The sequence below is a fragment of the Malus sylvestris genome, chromosome 17, assembly GCF_916048215.2.
Source record: "Malus sylvestris chromosome 17, drMalSylv7.2, whole genome shotgun sequence".
NCBI classification, from domain to species: domain Eukaryota; kingdom Viridiplantae; phylum Streptophyta; class Magnoliopsida; order Rosales; family Rosaceae; genus Malus; species Malus sylvestris.
This window is the reverse complement of record NC_062276.1, coordinates 30,560,104-30,583,898: the sequence shown is the minus strand read 5'-3', so window position 1 is coordinate 30,583,898 and position 23,795 is coordinate 30,560,104. Positions and strand designations below refer to the sequence as shown.

General features: G+C 36.7%; 1 protein-coding gene and 2 long non-coding RNA genes across 3 annotated transcripts; all 3 read right to left on the bottom strand.

Annotated features, from left to right (window-relative positions):
- Positions 1–758: 758 nt before the first annotated feature.
- Positions 759–2,253, bottom strand: LOC126609802 (F-box/kelch-repeat protein At3g06240-like). Its single transcript, XM_050277730.1, has one exon. The coding sequence runs from the start codon at positions 2,116–2,118 to the stop codon at positions 934–936; it is 1,185 nt and encodes a 394-aa protein (XP_050133687.1). The 5' UTR covers positions 2,119–2,253; the 3' UTR covers positions 759–933.
- Positions 2,254–11,425: 9,172 nt separating this feature from the next.
- Positions 11,426–13,944, bottom strand: LOC126609812 (uncharacterized). Its single transcript, XR_007618298.1, has 4 exons — positions 13,874–13,944; positions 13,268–13,405; positions 12,293–12,358; positions 11,426–11,493 (listed from the first exon to the last, which is right to left on the bottom strand). It is a non-coding gene; the product is annotated as an uncharacterized LOC126609812 (long non-coding RNA).
- Positions 13,945–21,784: 7,840 nt separating this feature from the next.
- LOC126609815 (uncharacterized) lies at positions 21,785–23,386 on the bottom strand. The gene is made up of 3 exons (XR_007618303.1): positions 22,675–23,386; positions 22,480–22,543; positions 21,785–22,383 (listed from the first exon to the last, which is right to left on the bottom strand). It is a non-coding gene; the product is annotated as an uncharacterized LOC126609815 (long non-coding RNA).
- Positions 23,387–23,795: the final 409 nt, after the last annotated feature.

The following is a 23,795-nucleotide window of genomic DNA, read 5'->3' as shown; positions in this document are numbered from 1 at the left end:
ATCTTAACTCAAGTTACAAATATATGAATGTATATTATACCTGTAAACGAGATATGAAACCTAATTAAAAGGTAGGAAAAAAACATAATATACCTACAAGCAAGAAACATTAATCTGTGACATGTTGATTATAAAAAAGAATTTGTCATATAGATACATAAAAATAATTAACCTGTGATATAGGTTGATTATAAAAATTAAAAATAAAATCTATAAATGGGGTTTAAAGCAGGAGGAAGAACAAGAAATAACAAAAAAAATAAATAAAAAGAAATAATCAAAGAGATAATTAGGAATAAATTTGATTTTTATAATAAATCACATCATTGAATAGATAATTATTGATAATTAAATAATTAAATTTAAGGAATTGGACTTATTTTAATAAATTGGATTATTTCTACTATTGGCTAAAAAAAAGGACTTATATCAAGTTTTCCCATATTAAATATTAAAATTTAAAAAAAAAGTGATTTAATTTTTCAAATTAAAGTTTTAGCAAAGTTGTCAAATAATACACGTACGTATTTTTCACATACTATACTTGTTTCACATTTTACGAACTATGGTTAGAGGTAATAAGGCTATAAATATTCTTTCTTGCCTAAATTTATTTAGCATCCCTATAGTAGAAGGTTTAACTTGATTATGTTAAATGAGTAAATATTTATTAGATTTTTAAGAAGGAAAGCCCGAAGGAAAAAAAACATAAGAGAATTGTTATCATTAAGTAACTCTAAAGAAAATTAGTTAGCATAAACTTTCAAATAGAATAACATTGCAAAATGTGGAATCCACAAACCAAGGGCATCCCATGATAAGCAAACATAGTACAAAGGACACAAAGCATATTACATTTAAAGATGCAAACTCAAGCCTTATATCATGCATACAAATTAAATAGGAGAAAATGAACTTAACTTTGCCCTCAACTCACTTGACTGGAACAATACTTTCTACATAAATAAGAGCTTGGGAATCTATAACCCTATTGATAATCGGAGGAATATGAAGATAGGTGAGATATCCAATGCTAGAATTATAAGAGATGACTCTTCCATCGGTGTCAATCATAAGAAGCTCGTCACATTTCCAAAGTGTCAATGGCTTCTCAATGCCTTTAAAGGGTCCAGCGACTAGGAGTTTTGTCCATGAACTCTTGACTCCATCATAGTCATCCATTACCCATATTTCACATGATTTAGAATCTTCACTTCGATCATAAAGAGAGCAAAAAGAAGCAATGGATTCATTACACAGAAAAATATAATAAAACTCAAAACCGGATTCTCTCCTAGAAGGCAATTGTATTCTATGAAATCTCTCATCGCCTAAATCAAATGAAAGTATGAATTCCTCACCATCCCTTGTAAACCAATAACAAAATCCCTTCAAGTACACTGAACAAGAACAGGGATAAGTTTTACTTGATATATCAATCTTGATCTCTTTCCAAGAGTTAGTAGCCATGGTGTATACCTCGGCCGTGTGAGGCAGAGGAATACGATGATAATATGTTCGCTCATCATCTGAATACTCACAATTTTCTATAATTCGCACAACCTTGTAATCTTTAGCTCTGCAATCATAGCCAAATCCCAATCCTCCAAAATCGGTCTCCAATTGGAATTTTCCGCCGAGAGGGGAAGGTAGGAGAAGGAATGAATCAGGAAGTTGCCTGAATTCCCTCGTTGCAGGATTGCATAAAAGAATATTTTTCCCTGATATTACACAGACAATTCCATTGCAATAACCATGAATCAGTACATGTTGATGGTCATCCCTTGGAAACGGTATATTTAGATCCTCAACATCATAATAAAGGCTGCGTGAAAGTCTTTCATTAAAAAGTTTAATCATGGACCACAAAACTTCATGTTTCCAACTCTCGTCAGGGAAAACGTGAACCTGAGAACGGTTGAGGAGGATACAAGTGTAGGATGAGAATTTGTTGTCCACAGAATTGCTGAGGTGTTTGGCCACAAAACTTGGACTATTGATGAGAGTGCACCAAGACTTGCGTATGCATTTGAATCGCATCAGAGACTTGGGCGGCAACTTGGACATGATTGCGACCACCCTATCTTCAGGAGTTTCAGTTTCACGCACCTGGGACATTTCGACAGTTTTTTTTTTCTCCACAGGAATTCTTCACATTTATATATACACAGGAAAGAACACCACCGGTATAAGAGACAAACTAAATCAAACTCCAAGTCCCTGAGGCCTGATAGATTGAGGTTCAATTACTAAACTTATATTAATTACCACACAAGATGCCAAAATCCAACAATACAAAATAAACTTGGAGTTCCATTACTGCAACATATATAGTTATCAAAGAAGGGTGATCCAAATTTGGCTTTTTTGAGTTTTCGAATGAAAACAAGGGCGAGCCAGTCAGTTTCGAGTGTTATGGAGGATCATACATTCAAATTTAACTATTTTTAAAAGTTTTATGGGTTCTTTAGATATAGACCCTTGTAACTCTTATTCCCTAGATAAAAACCCACATAATTCTAAACATCCAAATAAAACCCAAATTTGAAAAAGATTACCAAGTAAAAAAGTAATTGACCTATTATTACAAAATATTTACAACTTGTGCCACAATATTCAAATCAAATTAATAAATGTTATTACCCACCTTAATTATAATGAACAAATAATTATTGCACATACTATTACCCTAACACACACACACACACACACACACACACACACACACACACACACACACACACATATATATATAGACACACATATGTCAAAAGTATATAGTACTACTATAAGTTCAATATATATATAATTTACCAATATGTACTACTATACGTCTTACCTATATATGTAAATTTATGATTAGCAAATAATATATATTTTGTAGGTAAATTAATAATGAATCAAATAAAATTCTTTTATTTTTGTAGGTAACTTATTGTTCATATATTATTACTTATATTTGACACATTTTATTATTATAAGATATGTACAAATAATAGGTAAATTAACTTCGAATCAAATAACCTTGTTTTATTTTGTAAGTAAATTAATTTTGAATCAAATAACATTCTTTTATTATGTAGGTATTTTATTTTGTATGTATCAATATCATATATATATATATATATACATATTTGACACATTTTATTATGTAGGTAAATTATTTTGGTTGTATTTTGCATATATTAGGTTTGTTATTATGTAGGTAAATTATTTTTCATGTATTTTACATATCTTGGGTAAATTTTTTTTAAGCAATCTAACATTTTAAAATTTTAATAGTAGGTGCACTATTTGAATCAAATGATTTTATTTTTTGTAGGTCAATTATTTTACATGAATTTTACATATATATATATATATGTATATGTGTGTATGTGAAATAATTTATCTACATTAATATGTAAAATATAATTTTATTGACTTAATTAAGCATGTATAATAACATATATTAGACATACTTTATGTTATTATATATTAGGCAATGAATTTATCATGTTAGTGGTTTTTTTTTTTTTTTTTTGTGAAATCATTAATTCTTCCTTACAATCTGCATGACATTAATTATGTACATCAAACATCCAAATATGGTTTATCAATAAATTAAAAAAAACTCAAATAGGGGTATTTTAGGCATTCGGAATTTTTAAATTTGTAAAGTCAAACATAATTAATGAATTTGTTGATGTGGAATCTAGTCAATGGGTTTTATTCAAGTAAAAAACCTATGTCGGGTTTTATGTAGAGAAAATTAAGTTTTAAGGGCTAAAGTTATATTTTCAGAAGTTTTATTGATACCAAAATAACCATTCAAATTTTACTTCTTTAATTCTATATTAAATTAATGAAATAGAAAAAGTAATGAAGGGAACCTAGTTTCTCCTTTTAGATATTGGTAGTAGACAAATTTTCAATATTTTTCTTTCTCAAAAATCATTTTGAGACTAAATATCCAAAAGCATTATTAAATTATAAAAATGAAAAAATTTGTTGACGTTGTGACTTAAATTTAACGAGAGAAAGAGAAGCTACGACATAGAAAAGAGATGGAGAAAAGGCTTGAAGAATTCTGTATGTTATTTCTCATGACTTGTGCCTTTATTTATATTAATAAGGAGGACAAAGTAACTTTCTCTCCAAGTAATACAAGTATAATAGGAAAGATTTTCTAGATCCCGAAGGATTCCTAATTGATCTCTACTTAGGATTTAGACAATCACATGTGCTAATAATGTTCTCAACACTCCCCTTGAGTGTGTAGTATTCAAGTAGTAGACATATCAGATCTTCAAAAAAATATGGAAATAGTATTGTCTTGTATGCCCAATGAGCGAATGCAAATCTCAAAACAAATGAAGGAATGCATAGGTAATAAAACTCACAAAACCTTGTTATGGTAAAACGTAAGTAGAATGCTCACAAGGGTATGACCAAGCCAGGATGGGTGCGCCTTGTTAAAACCTAGCCAGGTAGCAATAACCTAGTGAAGAAAATGCTCCTAATCATAGGAAAAAAGAGTACATTATGGTCAAGTAAGTACACTTTTGGATACTCCGTTGAGTTTGAGAAAACTTCCAAATGAAAACTACAAGCTTTGCAAATGAGATAGTTACGTATACTAATTCCTTGGACAAGCTTTTGGATGGTGAACATTGGTAGCGACTTCGTGAAGAGGTTGGCAAAGCTGTCTTGGGATGTAATTTGCTTGATTTCAATCTTCTGGTGCTCATGTTGATGTAGACGCAATATGCTTGGCATTTGCTTCTTGGATGCATCATGTTATGATCTACTCGATTCATGTGGCATTGTCTTCAAAGATCGTTTTTGGGACTCAACAATGGATGAAAAACAAGTACTTGAAATATAATCAACAAGAACTCTTAACCATGTTTCTCTTGTGTGGTGTAGTAAGGTGTGGTTTAGCAACTAAGGACTCTTCAGTTGACCTCCAAGATATTGCGGTATCCCCAACGATAAAGACATAATCCGTTTGGAAGCGTGCCTTGTGTGGATTAGAAGATCGTATGTGTTAGCGTATCGCACAAGGTAGGCATCTTTCTAAGAAATCATGGGTGTGATTCATTCTATGATGCATATTATAGAATAAGTCCAAATTAGTAGTAACGGAACAACGTCTTTAACACCAATTTGATGGTAGCGTGTAGGCAGTGTTGCTTTGTGCCAAAATATTATTAATAATTGAGATGTCTAATCTAGTGCTTTTAGTTAAGTACAATAAACTCCAGTCACACTAAAATATGGAACTTTAGGCTCTGTTACTGTAGACATTGAAATTTCGGTGAAATAAATGTTAGCCATCGCATTAAAATTACATTTGTAAACATTGAAATTTTGGTGAAATAAATGTTGACCATTGCATTAAAACTACAACCTTCATTCACTTCACCTACATCATACACTCACTTCCCATACATCATACACCCAAATTCACCTACAACAATCCATCCAAATTCACCTACAACAATCCACCAATTCACCTACAACATCCATCCAAATTCACCTACAACAATCTATCCAAATTCACCTACAACCTCCACCCAAATTCACCTACAACAATCCACCAATTCACCTACAACATCCACCAAAACAAATGGATGGTGGTGATTCATTCTCAAAGCCTATAAATAGGCCTCTCCATCAAATGATCAAGGGGGAGATTGACATACATTTTCTCTACTCTCAAGCAAATCCCGAAGAATCAAGAAAGCCCTCTTCGTTCTTCGTGAAATCCTCCTTCAAGATCAAGCCCCAACGACCCTTGAAGAACTTCCACCAATTCAAGATCAAGCCCCGACGGCCCTTGAAGAAAGTGTTCATCGTTCATCGTCCGTTCATCCTAAGATCAAGCCCCAACGGCCCTTTGGATCAACAACATCAACAAACCCACACATCCAACCGTTCTTCAAGATCAAGCTCCAACGGCCCTTGAAGATCCGTTCACCCATCAACCTTCAAGATTAAGCCCAAAAGCCCTTGAAGAAATCCACACAACCATTATTCAAGATCAAGCCCCAACAGCCATTGGATCAACAGCACAATCCACAAATTTACCCATTACAAAGATAGAATCAGAGGCTAAATTGGTAAAAGAGATTGTAACCCCTAAATCATCAATACAAATATTATGTTGTACACGTGTTCTTGTCTCGTTCATCGCAGGAATTTCCGTGTTTACAGTTACCTTCTCAAATGTCTCATTTGCATCTAATGTATAGATATATGGGGTAAACTCAAAGGCAACACCTTTTTTGTGTAGTTCAACTCATGGATCAAGAATACCGCACAACTATGGTCAAACCCGTCAAAAAAATTCCACCGACAACTCAAACTCGAGTTCTCCCTTCCCCGCCACCAAAACACACATGCAAGGACATATTTGAGTACCCCAGGTTGCACTGATTCTAAATTTGGTGGTTTTGAGGTGAGATTCAAGACGGATTGTTGTGGTCTGGGGTGGTGGTGCACGGTGGTGATAAAGAGAGGATGAGAGAGACCGAGAGTTAGAGAGGGAGAATGTTTCAAAAAATGGGAAGGAAGAAAGCAGGAGTGGGTTAAGTCCCACTAAAATTCCTCCCACACTAAATTACTATTGTTCCCTTCACTAATTTAATTTCATAACTCGACTCTCGTAATCCAAATTTGATTTCGTTTTCAACCATGCACTTGCGGGCTTGAAAAATAATTTAAATAAATAGAAAATATGAGAATTATAAATCTAACTCAGAGGTCCATAATTACTCAAGACACTCAATAGGGGTATTTTGGTCATTATATATATATATATATATGTTGACCGGAAAATTAACTCAGAGCTCCATAATCACTTGTCCTTAGAAATTTAGAACAGCCTAATCCAGCTACAGCTGGCAACAACATCGTAATCTATTGACCGGATAATTAACCAGCTACCTGCCAATATATATAAACAACAGGTCCACATACTGTATATAATATAGGGACAAAAGCAAATTTGCAGTACACATTTTTACTGGAAAGATATACACATGGCGAACACGGATTAGGTGAATTGGAGTACATTTAGTTTAGGCTTTATATATGGGCAAGCTTGCTATAATACTATTATGAAAATTGAGGTTCCACTATAAAATCAATTGACAATATAAAGGAGTAGCTCAATCTCTTATAAACTTTTAAAAGATTTTTCCTTTCACCAAAGTGAAATTCTTTTACCTTCACATTCTCACACATATAACCTAACCCATTTAAAACAAGCCTAAAACCAAGGAAGAAAATATCGGTAATATCGGAAATATCGGTAGTCCGAAAACACGGAAATATCGATGGAAATATCGGGATAATATCGATATCGATAAAAATTACATGGAAACCACGGAAATTGTAAGAAAAACTTGGAAATTTTTAATGAAACTTTGTAGGATGTTTATTTAGTCAATTATCTATTAGTTTATCACAAAAAATTGGAAGGAAATGCATTGCATGATGGATTTAACTGATTTAAGTTGATTATATAGCGAGCTGGCAAACATTGTGAGTGTAGAAAATATGTAGTAATTAATGAAAGAAGTTTAAACACACCATAATCATTTATATATAATTAATTAGTACAATATTTGGAGGTTTTATTTAGGATATTAAAAAAAAAAAAAAAGGGAAGTGAATAAAATGATGAAGAATAATGTGCCGAATTTGACACTTTAAATTTCTTACACATAAGCATGCGTCTAGGCGTTGAAGTTCTAAATTATAGTATATCAATTAACGATTGAAAATCAATACATTGAATAAGACTAAACTTTAATTTGGATGCCGATTATGTTTTTTCAAGTTTATATAAAGTAAAAGAATTGAATTTTGGAAGCCAGGAGTGTGTCAATTGAATTTTGGCCGGCGTGCAAGGTATCAATCTCTTCGTCTCGTCGAGTAGTACAACTTTCCTTTTTGTTTCACTCAATTTCGTTAAGTATTGAAAAAGTTATACTCATTTGAATCTTACCCAGTTTCCGGCGACCTCAGTGGCTTTAGAGGAAATTTTCGGCCAAACCAAAACGAGTCAGATGTCGTGTGAGGTACCATTCTCTTCGTGTCTTCGAGGGCTACAACTTTCCTTTTTGTTTCACTCAATTTCGTTGCTTATTGAAAACGTTATACTCATTTGAATCTTACCCAGTTTCCGGCGACCTCAGTGGCTTTCGAGACAATTTCCGGCCAAACCACGGCGAGTTGGCCGGCGTTCAAGGTATCAATCTCTTTGTCTCGTCGAGTAGTACAACTTTCCTTTTTGTTTCACTCAATTTCGTTGAGTATTGAAAAAGTTATACTCATTTGAATCTTACCCAGTTTCCGGCGACCTCAGTGACTTTCGAGGCATTTTCCGGCCAAACCACGACGATTAAGATGTTGTGTGAGGTACCATTCTCTTCGTCTCTTCGAGGGCTACAACTTTCATTTTTGTCTTGCTTGATTTCGTTGCATTTTGACAAAGTTATGGCTGTTTAAAGTGGGTATAAATTTTCGACTGAAAATTCTGATTTTCTCTCCCATTGGGCGAGTCCCACATCGCCCATGTGAGGGCAGTGAGCAAGCAAATTTTCCTATAAAACCCACATTCCCCCTGCTGAGAAAATCCAAGCTTGTTCGGCCTTTGGGCTATGATCAAGTGAAGTATGTGTTGAGTTTTCTCAACATATTTAAGTATTTTTTAGTATTATATCGCGATATTATCGATAATATCGAAAATATCGCGATATTATCGATAATATTAAAAATATCGCGATATTTTGATGAAAATCATTTGGATAGTTAAAAAAATTTCGGACCTCCAAAAAAACGATAATATCGGCGATATTTCGCCGATATTATCGATATTTTCTGCCTTGCCTAAAACATAAAAACCTGAAAGCAAAGCTTTGAAACACCAAAACACAAAGTGGGGAAAAAAATATAAAATCACACAGCATGAGAGAAAGATTGACTTATAAGCCGAGATGCACACTATTTTGAAAATCAAAAGCCAGGTAAGCCAAGACAATTTGGATGTAGTGAAGCTAAAACTGCCGAAGCTAGCAAAATGGAATTAATTACCCGTATCATTACTTCATTCCACTTTTCAAATGGGGATTAAAGTTAAGTTGTTAAAAAAAGCCCCATTTGGTGCCTATGATTGGATTATAATTGATAACTAATTATGCTCATTTTTTATTTTTTTTTGTAAACGATAGATTTTGTTAGATTAGCTACCGACAGAATTCAAACCTACGCCGTTATGTAAAGGCTCAACGTCTTTCTACCGCTGTAGTAAATGGCCACTTGCAACTAATTATGTTCTTAAAATAACGGAAGTTATAGTTTAGCGAAAATACGAAAGATCACCTAATGATAGTTATGTAACACCAGAAGTTTGAAAAGAACCTCTCGTATCGAAAAGAAAGCAAAACATGAAATTCTGAAAATTGCAAAAATAACCTTCAAACTTGAAAGCTATTAGGTTTTTAAGAAGGGAATTTTGAAGAACAAAGGAAAACATAAGGGAACTGTTAGTGTTCATTAACTCTCGAAAAATAGTAAAATACTTTCAAATAGAATAAAACGAGAAAATATGCCCGCGCGTTACTGCGGGGACTTGAATGTATTAGTTGCAACAGGCATGAATAGTTTCCACAAAAAGCAATTAAAAAGACGTAGCACCTAAGAATCAATGACAATTGGGACATCTTACTCATATGTGAGAGTCTCAATCCCTATTTCAAATCCCTATTGGACAAAAGTCCTATTTCTTCTTCAAATTGAATCGACATTATTGATCAAGCAATTAAACATTTCTACTGACAAATAATTGACCAAGAGTTGAGCAGATATATAGGGAATGGAAAAAGATGACGCAATTAAACTATATAATTTAACAAAAGTAAAAGGTCAACACAATTCTTCAAATTAAAGTATATATCTAATTTACCAGAAAACTTTGTAAAATTGATAGTTTACCTAATATAAGCACTTAATTTTCCTATTTAAAACAGTTTACCCATTCTTGATAAGTAAAATATAGCTTAATCTTAATTTATTAACAGCTTAATGCAGTTCAAAAATATTTCCTGTTGTGGCGAGAAGGAGAAGCTATAGCCAACCCGTCTTAACTTTTTAACTTTTTCCAGAAGCATATGTACAGTTTACCTGCACCCTCATACCATGTGTCTTGAGCTGTTATCTATCCTCCACTTGCAGCATTTTCGCTCTTCTGCACGGGAACCTCGACAGCAAACGATTTCATTTGTTACCGATTAATGGTGTCTTCTGCATGACTGGATTTCAAAGGGAGAGAAAAAAAGTATTAGAAAAACACATTATACTCAAAATCATCACTAAGGATATTTTCAAACAAATTACAATCCATTACACAAAGTGAATCCAACTCCAAGGCAAGACTAAGCAAACACACAAACTGTATAAAAACCCAATAAAAGTAGAAGTGTAACAATATTGTTATGCATGTAGATTTATTCTCACAGATAACAAATATAAGAATTTGATGATCTTGTTACTCAAGCTCCAAGGAAAAATGAAATAAAATTCAATGGTTAAAATTAATCCTTATGTAAATGTAATCCCCACATCTATATCATTCAAGTACAACGAAATTCAATGGTTACAACAACAAAAAAATCCTGATTGACTTGAGTTCAGGACATTCAAGTGCAACGTAATTGAAATCTGTGCAAGAGATTCCATGAAAACATAACATACAAACAAAACTTAATTGAAAGCAGAAAGAAAAACTTGGACATGAGAACTGACAAACACATTGTACCATAAAATGACTCTACATGAGAGAGGGAGCAAGGGAAGAATAAGTGTGTAGAGAGAGAGAACACAGAGAGTCATAAATCTTGAAACATACCAACGTTACAAAAGCAATAGTACAAAATGCCTCACATAAAGATAGAAGAGCCCAACAATAAGTAAGAAAGACATCAGTTGCTCCATCTATAGCACATTTTGCAACAACAGTTGGGCTCTTGAAACTAAAAGATCATAAATACATTTATGTAAGGGTAATCGGAACAAAAAAATGAAATTGAAAGTCGATTACGGACTACTCCGGTGTTTACCCAATATTGGGGAATCAAAAATTTGGGAGACCATGCAAATTTTGGAATCCAACTCCAAAATTTGGAGGAATTGGATTCCTTACAATTTAGTGGAGGTTGAATTCCGAGTTATTAGAATGCATTTTGCCTCCCCATTCTACCCTCAAAAAATATAAACAATCATTGGATACCAAGCAGCACACTCATAAATAAAAGATTAGCAACCTTTACTTCAAGATAAACATAATGCATACAGAAGAATAAAACTGCATCAAAAAACTTTGCACACAAACTTTTGCACTGAAGATGAGAATTAAAAGAATCACACCAGACTTACACTTTCAAAAATAAATCCTGGACCTACAGATTTAGAAAAACCCTGTAAGTCGTTCACATATACCTATACCTGTCAAGGTGCACAACACCATTAAATGCTATAATTGACATCCACCTGTTCATCCACAGAACAGATACAGTGAAGGAGACACAGAAAACAAACCAAGCCTCAAGTCTTGTTGTCTAATCTAAATTAGAGAACGCTCACCCAGAAGACAAAGTAATACACATTTCTTAGGAAATTGTTTTGCAGTAGAGGCTATATAAGTGATCATTTCAGCAACCCGTTGCTGAACCTGTGTTTATACGTAACAAAGTAAAGCAAACAAAAAAAGGCATTGTTAAATCTTCCGAACTACAAATTCATAAAGTAACACCACCAAAACAAACAAAAAAACGCGTTGTTAAATCTTCCTGCATTTAAATCTTCCTCACTTTAAAACAAAAATTAAGGAATATCCCCACTGTAAAAAGTAACACCACAGGAAAAAAAAGAGGAAAAAAAAGACTCCGTAAAGACAACACTCTTGTTAAGATACCCCAACTAAATCAGTTAGCAACAAGAGACCAACATGGCAATGGGAGTCTACAAAAAGGAAACAGAATAGAAGATATAAAATAGTAGACAAATGGTCATAGTTATATTAATTGAAATTGTTCAGAAAAAAACAATGTTGAATACATACTTCCTTGGGATAAAAAAATTGATTAATTCATTATAATGGTTTTTTGTAACCCAAGTAGAAAAGGATACAACTTAATAACCATGGAAGCCAGAGACCTATGTCATTTCTTATTTGAGATCAAATAGAGCATATTTCTTATTCGGGAACCAGAAATTTAAGATTGCAAGCTTGAGACTTCCATACCTCAAACCGAAGCCGGCGTGCTGTCTAGTAGTCCAAACCTTGACCAATTGAACTTCCTTCTTTGATCTAACAATCGAAAAATAGATAAATTAGGCAACATGTCATATCAATATAACACCCCTATACATACACACAGATACCAAAACAGCCTACATTCAGATTTGCATCATATCCTTGTTTCTAACTCTCTGGGGAATTTTCACAAACACCTAATAGGCAAGATTTGCTTCAATATAAAAGAAATCCGATTTATTCAGTGATCTCAATTGCATGTATATATGAACAACCATGCTTGTTAGTCAGTCATGTTATAGGATGTATTTAACACTTACTAAGCGGTTCCAAAACAACATCATACATACATATTATGTTGCCAAACTATGAATCAAGACTGAACTTTCCTACTTTGGTAATGTAATCTCCTAGTCCAGTTACGATTTGGTTCCAGTATTTTCACCAGAAAACAATTTTGGTCCCCTAGAAGTTGCCAATGGCACCCGAATTGTAATTGGAAAACAACTCAGACACATCTATGAAAAATTAAAACTCGAGGCACCAAAATATGAGAACAAAGAAACCAAAATAGTTAAATTTACCCTTTTATATCATACATACCATTAAAAATTTGTTTAGACATAAAAATGGTAGTCATAGTAGAGAATCCAACCTGACCAAAGAAAGTGGATTTCCTCACTTTCTAGTGCTATTATATTTACCGTGCTTTAGACTATTCAAAGATGAAAAAAGTGGAAATTTCATGCAATATGAAAACAAATCCCTGATAGTTAATACTACTTACCGTAGAAGCTAACAATCTTATTTCGTACGAAAAACATGAAGATCACTAAAAGAAACCAGAATATAACTTTCATCAATGACATACTTTATGAGAATTTAGGATCCAAAAGTGGCTCCAATAAAATAAATTTCGGCTCATATATGCAATATATTAACATGTGAAAAAAACATGCATACCTAATGAAATAATGAGGAGAATGGCCCTTGACCATTTGTTGTCTTTGATACAACTCTTTTCATCCATGCCTTCATGTTTGTATCCTTTGGGACATTGACATGAATAATTTCCAAGTGAATTTATGCATGTTTCAATATCTGGAAAGTAAGGAATCATGGACAAACATCAGTTAAAATCCCAATTTTTAAATTGGTTGAATTGGGAAAGAACCATTTGTACATTCACATGGTGTTGAGAGAAATAACCTTGAAAATAAACCACTACACATACACAAAATCTGTTCAGTATAAAAAGCAGCAAGAAACTAATGTAATTTTCGACTTCTAACTCATCCATTTGATCAACATATTGATGGAACAAATGTAACTTTCAGTTTCTAACTCATTCATTTGATCAATATCATCCAAGTCAGAAAAGATAGAACATAAAAATGATTAGGATATATAAATAGGAGCTTCATCTGAGTCAATATCAGCCACCATTCCCCAAAAATTTGATGTCAGGACTCTGCCAAGCATCTATGAAGCCCCTTCGAAGTCAGACACTTGATAAGAAACAAAATGGTGAAGAATACGAAAGGTAAGTAGTGACAATCATCAACTCACCTACATATCCAACACAGTAGCCAATGTCTTCCTCTCTTTTACCAATATGCAAATCCCTAATCTACAAACAATAATTTGGAATCTTGAGATACCAAATCGACTTCAACAGGGTTTGAAGGTTGCATTTTTCATAAAATTTAAAAACTTAAAGCAACAACAATATTAATAAGTGAGCACTCGCCAAAAAATAAAGGAATGGAAAGAGCGATGACATTGTCAGTGCTACAAAACGATCATCAAACAATAGATCAGGGTTAAAACATTTATAAAAAAAGTTAGAAGACGGTGCATATATAAACATTACTTAACAAAATTGATAAATGATTTCGAGTGTGACAAAGCAATCAAATTACAGGATCAGCTCTTCCACCTTCAAACACACTCATCAACACCATATTAAATTTCACATTTTTAGGCAAGGGTAAACTACCAGAACCGAAAAGGAATTGTACCTTTTACCAAAGATCTACAACCTTGGTTCCTCCGCCATTGCTTGTCTTATCCGGTCTGGGTTTTACTCTCCTGGCAGTCTCTTCCTTCCCTGGTAGTTTTTTGTCCTGCAAAGAGAAAAAAATTAAGATTAAATTATAAACGCAAGGTTCCTTGATTCTTGAATAGATTAGTGAATAGTTAATTATGATTTGTTTTGGGTCCAAAGAAACCTTGTTAGGTGATGGTGAATCAATATGAAAGTAAACAATGTTGATTTCAAAATGGATACTAATGAGCTATTCATTGAAAGAACTACTAAATCTGTTAAATTACAGCATGAGAAGTCTAATATATACAGAAAGCCGCATAAGTAAATATATACCAACAGAAAAGTGGAATAATCCAACCAACCTCACCAATGGACATTGTCACCTGAGCAATTGTAGGACTAAATCTTTGATGAAACAAAAAAAATACTGAGGAAAATGATCATTACCCAAAATTCCATTCTGAACAAATATATGGACCAAGCTGAAGATGAATATAAAGCCCTGCCTTGTAAACCGTCTTTAAGCCAACCAATTACACAAATCTAAATAAGAGATGGCAGAAAAGGAATAAGAAAAAAAAAAATTGTGCGCATGAGTTATGCATCTTGCTTGAATGCTATCCATCAATGGTAATTCCCAAAACCAAGCAAACACCAAATCAAAACCCCAAAGCCAAACAGGGCAACCACATATGTATTAAATTCACAATAAAAAATAAGTAAAATCAAGCAAAATTTAGCATCTTCCATCTTCACCATAGCAGGTGGACTCGTCTAAACCCTAGCTGAACCAAACCAAAATCAAGATTACTAAAGTTAATTCCAACCATTAATTTCTATAAAATCATACCTCAAAAGCAAAACAAAACAAAATTGAAGGGTTTACATGGATTTGCGAATGCAAGAACTTGAATTTCCATAAACCCACCATTGTAAAAACCCCAAAATCCCGAGATTTATACCTAAAAAATAAAGAAAATTTCCAAGACATAAAACCCTAAAAACCAAAAACCCACAAATCTGCCCACCCTAAAGAACCATGCAAGATTCTGATCGGAGAAATCGCACAGAAGGGATTGGAGATCATCACATACTGACTTGGAAGAGGCAACCTTCAGGTGAGAATGGTGATATTATATAGAAGATAAGGATAAAAAATAAAAAATATATAAAAAATAAGTGAGTAATGACACGCCAATTACATGCCCAGAAGCCTCCCTGGTGCGAAAGCAAGTAAAAGCGAATCCATAATATAGGTTTCTTTGTGAAGAGAACTTGTATTAAGAAAGGTAATCACTTTAAAACTTATTTCCATTAAGGTAATCACTTTAAAACTTATTTCCATTAATAAACATCAACGTAAATTTTGCATGAGACATATTTCCAATTTATTTAGAATGACACCAAGAGATTTACCCCATACGATTTACAGCCAAACATATAGCGTAAGATATAGAAAACATCTGTGTTTCTCATTCTGACTTGTATAAATGGCCTAAACTAAGAAATTATCAAATTTCTTTGAGTTTTTTAAATTTTTTAATAGGGCAGTAGCTTTGCTGGATGGAGCCCATTTCATCCAAGTTCTAATTATAATTGTTGTAATACAGAGTTTAGTGCAGAGGAGTTTGATATATAACTATTAAAAATCACATAAAATTTGGTATCCATGTAAAGAGTTCACATTTGCAGAAGAAGAGCCTAAAAAATAACTAACCTCGTCGACAGCATTACATTGTCATCCTGAGGCACCCCGCTAATCCTTACAGGCGGGTCTTGTTGCAGGCTCTTGAAGTCTCTCATCAGCCTCTTCCTTGTAGGAGTTGACATCGGTAATTTGCTAGCACCTATATATCATCAAACCAATTTAATAAAACGTATTTTAAGATTAACTATAACTCCGCCGTGTAAGTTTATCTTACATTGCCGGTCCCAAACCCGGATAAAGGAGGAGGGGGAGGGCGTCAGGTAGTCGACATCCGGCACTCCATGATCACGTCGAATCCTTATGAAAATGAATCCAGAACGAAATCGCGCTAAAGCTAGGGCGTCACCCGTAAGTGGCGCGCTGTGTGGCCCGAGCACAGTGATAAGTGAGCAAGGGTCGCTGTATCTCCATCGGCACCCGGATGCAGTGTTAAATGAGCAAGGGGGCTATAGAAACTTCTTTTCGAACGACTCCACTCAAAGTTGTTTGGGAGCATATGCTCCTATCAACTTTACACGGGACACACAAAAGAAGTATTTTGATCCTATTAGACGGGGAAGGGTGAAGAAGCTAGGACAGAAGGGTAGAGTTCAAGAGAGCAAAATGCGTTTAGGAACGTGGAATATAGGAACCTTGACGGGAAAATCTATGGAAGTAGTAGAAGTTATGGTGAGGAGAAGGATAAATATTATGTGCCTACAAGAAACTAAGTGGGTTGGTTGTAAGGCAAAGGATCTAGAAAACTCAGGGTTTAAACTATGGTAGGCACAAATAGAACGAGAAACGGTGTTGGCATCATCGTGGACAAGACCTTGACACAAGATGTTGTAGATGTCAAGAGGGTAGGAGATAGAATCATGGCAATCAAGATTGTAATAGGACAAGAACTTATCAATGTGATTAGTGCGTACGCACCTCAAGTAGGGTTGGATACGAGTTCGAAGGAGAAATTTTGGGAAGACCTTGGAGACTTAGTGCAATGAATTGCTCAGACGGAGAAGTTATTTATAGGAGGAGATTTAAATGGACACGTGGGCAGGGAGACAGGCAACTATGGAGGTTTTCATGGTGGCCATGGTTTTGGGGAGAGAAACGAGGATGGGGAAGCTATCTTGGATTTTGCAATGGCATATGATCTCTTCTTAGCCAACACCTTCTTTAAGAAGAGAGAAGAACATGTGATCACCTACAAGAGTGGGTCGTCAAAAACACAAATAGATTTTCTTCTAATGAGGAAAGGGGATCGTATAACTTGTAAGGATTGCAAAGTTATACCAGGAGAGAGCGTGGCTAATCAACATCGCTTATTGGTGATGGATGTACATATCAAAAGAGTGAGAAAAAAGAACAAGACTTGGAAGTGCCCAAGGACTAGATGGTGGAATCTAAAAGAAGAAAAACAAGCCATTTTCAAAGAGAAAGTAATCACCCAGTGTGTGTGGGATAGAGAGGGGGAAGCTAACCAAATGTGGGATTCCATGGCTAGTTGTATCCGAAAAGTAGCAAAAGAGGTATTAGGAGAGTCCAAGGGCTTTGCCCCACACCAAAAGGAATCTTGGTGGTGGAATGAGGAGGTACAAACAAAGGTGAAGGCTAAGAAGGAATGTTGTAAAGCCTTATACAAGGATAGGACCGATGAAAATGGTGAAAGGTATAGAAAAGCGAAGCAAGAGGCGAAGAAAGCTGTGAGAGAAGCTAAGTTAGCGGCTTATGACGATATGTATAAGCGACTAGATACCAAAGAAGGAGAGTTGGATATCTATAAACTAGCTAGAGCAAGGGAAAAGAAGACAAGGGACCTAAACCAAGTGAGGTGCATCAAGGATGAGGATGGAAAGGTTCTTGCTACAGAGAACGCGGTTAAAGACAGATGGAAAGGCTATTTTCATAATCGTTTCAATGAAGGACATAAAGGAGTGCTTCTTTAGGGGAGTTGAGTAACTCAGAAGAGTGTAGAAACTACTCTTTTTATCGTAGAATCCGGAAGGAAGAAATGGTTGTAGCTTTGAAGAAGATGAAGCATAGAAAAGCAGTAGGCCTAGACGATATACCAATCGAAGTGTGGAAAGTTTTGGGAGAGACAGGTATAACATAGCTCATTGACCTTTTCAATAGGATTTTGAAAACGAAGAAGATGCCAAATGAGTGGCGAATGAGCACTTTGGTGCCTATCTACAAGAATAATGGTGATGTACAAAATTGCATGAACTATAGGGGTATCAAGCTAATGAGTCATACAATGAAGCTTTGGGAGAGAGTCATTGAGCATAGATTGAGGCAAGAGACACGGGTTTCGGACAACCAATTCGGGTTCATGCCAGGGCGCTCAACCATGGAGGCAATTTATCTCTTACGAAGATTGATGGAAAGATATAGAGATGGGAAAAAGGATTTACACATGGTCTTTATAGATTTGGAAAAAGCGTATGATAGGGTCCCAAGAGACATTCTTTGGAGGATTTTAGAGAAGAAAGGAGTACGAGTAGCATATATCCAAGCTATACAGGATATGTATGAAGGAGCAAAGACTGCCGTAAGAACTCATGAAGGACAAACCGAAAGCTTTCCCATAACTGTAGGATTACATCAAGGCTCATCCTTAAGTCCTTACCTTTTTGCGTTGGTAATGGATGAGTTAACAAGACATATTCAAGATGATATTCCTTGGTGTATGCTTTTCGCAGACGATATAGTGTTGATAGATGAAACTCAGGAAGGGGTAAATGCAAAGCTTAACCTTTGGAGAGAAGTGTTGGAATCTAAAGGTCTTCGCCTAAGCCGATCAAAGACAGAATATATGGAGTGCAAGTTCAGTGCAAATGGAGGCCAAAACGAGTTAGGGGTGAGGATCGGAGATCAAGAAATACCAAAGAGCGACCGTTTTCGTTACCTAGGATCTATCTTGCAAAAGAACGGAGAATTAGATGGAGATCTCAACCATAGAATACAAGCTGGATGGATGAAGTGGAAGAGTGCATCCGGCGTGTTGTGTGATCGCCGTATGCCACTGAAGCTCAAGGGAAAATTTTATAGGATGACAATAAGGTCGGCGATGTTGTATGGCACATAATGTTGGGCGGTGAAGCATCAACACGTACACAAAATGGGTGTAGCGGAGATGAGGATGCTTTGTTGGATGTGTGGGCACACGAGAAAGGATAAGATTAGGAATGAGGATATCCAGGGTAAAGTAGGAGTAGCTGAAATTGAAGGAAAGATGAGAGAAAATCGGTTACGGTGGTTTGGACATGTGCAAAGAAGGCCTACTGACGCTCCGATTAGAAGATGCAACTATAGGACAGAGGTTCAAGGCCGAAAGGGTAGAGGAAGACCTAGGAAAACTTTGGAAGAGACCCTAAGAAAAGACTTAGAGTACTTGGATCTAACGGAGGACATGACACAGGACAGAACACAATGGCGTTCTAAGATTCATATAGCCGATCCCACTCAGTGACTTGGATTTTCCAAGTCTCCAACCGAGAAGTTTTCCTCACTCGGGAAATTAAGGGAACACTACCTCAACCTACATGCTCCACTCACAAAGCTTCAACATACAAGCTTCAACAAAAGAAAATTCAAAGAACTTAGCGAAGAAGGCTTTGGTGTATTTAACACAATACGTTAAAATGAAGGAAAGCTTATTTATTGATATCCCCGATAAGTTACAAATATGTACATATACTTGAGTCAAAATAAACAAACAAGAGGGAGCCTTCACAAAGGTTGCTTAGGAGAAGTCTCAGCAGTCGATAGAGCCCCAGAAAGAGAAGGCACCGGAGGGGGATCATTCGGAGCCTCAGTACTGGACAAAACCCTAGAAGGAGGAGGCATCAGAGGTTGATCATTTGGAGCTTCATTACGCGGTACAGCCCCAGAAGACGAAGGCAATAAATGCCTTTGGAACAAACCCACAAATCTCTGATGATCAAGTAAAACCTGACCATCAGATTCCTTCATCTGGTCAAGCTTCTTCTTCATGTTTGTAGCATAGTCATGTGCGAGCCGGTGCAACTGTTTATTCTCATACTTGAGCCTTCTAATCTCCTGTTTGAGACTCATCACTTCAGCCGCCAATGATTCAACTTGGCGGGATCGAGCAAATAGGCGTTGGGCTATATTAGACACAGAACCTGCACACTGAACACTGAGAGCCAGAGAATCCTTAACAGCCAACTCATCAGACCGTTTGGAAAGTAGTCTGTTATCTTTGAGAGTGAAAAGGTTCCTGGCCACTACCGCAGCGGTCATATCATTCTTCATCACGGAATCCCCAACGATAAGAGGACCAGTAGGGGAGACGAATGATGGGCGCCATATGTTGTCTGGAGAAGGCGGGGATGCCTCTTCAACAAGGTTCAAGTCAAAACGACGGTCGGAGGGGCCAGACATTTTCAAAGGTGTTGAAGAGAGAAGAGGTCGGACAAATCAAGATCTTAGAAGTGCAAGAATGGAGCTTCTACTGGTGGATATTCAAGTGTGCTTTGGAACTTAATGTCAGCCCCTATAAAAATCTGCACTCGACGAAGCTTCAGAAATCGAAGAGGCGCCTGCTCAGAAATCGAAGAGGCGTTTGCTTTCTCAAAAGCTGGGCTGCTCAGAGACCACGAGGGTCGATCTCAGAAATCGAAGAGGCGTTTGCTTTCTCAAAAGCTAGGCTGCTCAAAGACCACGAAGGCCAATCTCAGAAATCGAAGAGACTTGCTTTCTCAAAAGCTGGGCTGCTAAGAGACCACGAGGGCCGATCTCAGAAATCGAAGAGGCACCTACTTTTCCAGCCTTGTCAGCACCTGTCAAAAGCACACTCAGCTTTGCGGAAATTATGGGCATTCTGTCGAAGATTTCTGGCGAATTAGAAAGCACATGAATCGTACTGTTCAATCACCCACTTCCCACACGCAACAGTAACTCATGGGTACCACAGATAACTTTGCCAAAGTTCTCTGACAAAGTTGAGACACGTGAAGCTTGCAGCTCCCGCTACATCGCTCTGACCAAGAAGGGTAAAAGAATTGCAAAGAAACAACACTAACAAAGTTTAGACACATAAATTTTGAAGGTATAGCTACCATATTATTACCCACAAGGGTAAAGGAACAGTACCACTATTGGATAATTGGAAAGTCCCGGTGTGTCAACCTCTGTGCTTCGTGGCAAGGTAGACTAGCAAACATGCCCAACCTTTACTCACATTCGAGAAAACACTCCCAACAGGATTGCTTGCTCCAAAATCGAAGAGGTACCGCCCTCCGAATCTCGAGAGCCAGACTCCCAACATGATTACTTTCTCAAAAATCGAAGAGAGGGTAAAGGAACAGTACCACTGCTGGATAATTGGAAAGTCCCTGTGTGTCAACCTTTGTGCTTCGTGGCAAGGTAGACTAGCAAACATGCCCAACCTTTACTCACATTCGAGAAAACACTCCCAACAAGATTGCTTGCTCCAAAATCGAAGAGGCACCGCCCTCCGAATCTCAAGAGCCAGACTCCCAACATGATTACTTTCTCAAAAATCGAAGAGAAGGTAAAGGAACAGTACCACTGCTGGATAATTGGAAAGTCCCTGTGTGTCAACCTCTGTGCTTCGTGGCAAGGTAGACTAGCAAACATGCCCAACGTTTACTCACATTCGAGAAAACACTCCCAACAAGATTGCTTGCTCCAAAATCGAAGAGGCACCACCCTCCGAATATCGAGAGCCAGACTCCCAACATGATTACTTTCTCAAAAATCGAAGAGACACCGCTCTCCGAATCTCGAGAGCTAGACCCCCAGTAGGATTGCTTTCTCAAAAATCGAAGAGGCATCGTTCTCCGAATCTCGAGAGCCAGACCCCCGACAGGATTGCTTGTTCGAAAACCGAAGAGGCACCACTTTCCCAACTTCAAGAGCTGGATCTCCTTGGATAAAGCTTGTCTGTAATCTTCACACGCAACATCAGCTTTCCAGATACCACAGACCACTTTTTCAAAGTGCTCTGACAGAGTTAAAACATGTGAAGCTGGCAGCTCCCACTACCGTGCTATGACCAAGCAGGGTAAAGGAATAACATTATTACTTGATGTTAGGGAGACTCCTATATATGTCGACCTCCATCCCTAACGGACAGTCAGACCTGTAAAAATGCTCAACCCTTTCTCTTATCTGAGAGGGCACTCCCAACGAAGCCTTTCGAAATATTCAGCTTTCTTTCCCCCCCCCCCCCGATAATACCTCTGTAAACAAGCTATACTAGAGCAAGAATATCTCATATCATCAGGGTTAAAAGCAAGAGTATCCCATATCATGCTTTTTCCCTGTCTTTTCCTTTGGCCTTGTTCTTACCTGCAAGACAAGGAGAAAGAGAGCAATCAGTTAGCACTTGGAATCAAGCTTCCAACCAGGAACTGACTGCCTGGAACCCCTTACATGATTACTTACCTGGCATTGCTCTTGAGTACTCATCTTCAACATCTTATGCTTCCAGGGAAGATACCGCATCTGCCTGAGGAACAGATAGGGCAAGTGAGAAGGATACAAGGAAGCATGTGGAGACAAGCGTAACAGCACACGTGCCGATACATCTACTACTCTGTCAAAAGAAAAAGTATCCCATATCAGCATGGTCGAACGTACTATAGATTTGATGGACTTGTTTTGACCCTCAAATTCTTCAGTCGGCCTTATACTCTGGAGGAAACCAGAAAACCCTCCAGCCCGGTTCAAGAATAAGCCTGTGGAAAGTTACTTCTTCAAAAGCAAAAGTATCTCATATCATCTCTTCTCATTTTTCTTCTCTTTATCCTTCATGCTGCCTGCAAGATAGGGAGAATGTGAACAATCAGCCGGAGCTCTGATTGCTTACCTTGTCTGTCACCTCTTTCAGCAGATCCCCTAGCCTGGCGACTTGGGGGACTCCTACTACATGGTTTGTATCGCGCTTGACCAAGCCTGAAACTACAAGTAAGCTTCAAGTGAAATTGATACATTACCTTGTGCATCTCCACCAGTTACAGATACCACCCCTGGATGGAGGAAGAGTACTTCCAGAGAAGATGTCACATCTACCTATGAGACAGATAAGGCAAGTCAAGACGATACCACACTCCGGTACTTAGAAGTTTCGTGGTTACGAGATCATTCTCCCATAATATTTCCTAATGTCATTTGTACTAAATCATTCACTTGTACTCACTAAAGGAGAGCTTGAACCTATGTACTTGTGTAAACCCTTCACAATTAATGAGAACTCCTCTATTCCGTGGACGTAGCCAATCTGGGTGAACCACGTACATCTTGTGTTTGCTTTCCTATCTCTATCCATTTATATACTTATCCACACTAATGACCGGAGCAATCTAGCGAAGATCACAAAAAGTGACCGTTTTCGCTACCTAGGATCTATCTTGCAAGAGAACGGAGAAGTAGATGGAGATCTCAATCATAGAATACAAGCTGGATGGATGAAGTGTAACAGTGCATCCAGCGTGTTGTGTGACCGTCGTAGGCCACTAAAGCTCAAGGGAAAATTTTATAGGACGGCAATAAGGCCAGCGATGTTGTATGGTACAGAATGTTGGGCGGTGAAGCATCAACACGTACATAAAATGGGTGTAGCGGAGATGAGGATGCTTCGTGGGATGTATGGGCACACGATAAAGGATAAGATTGGGAATGAGGATATCCGAGGTAAAGTAGGAGTAGCCAAAATTGAAGGAAATATGAGAGAAAATCGGTTCCAGTGGTTTGGACATGTG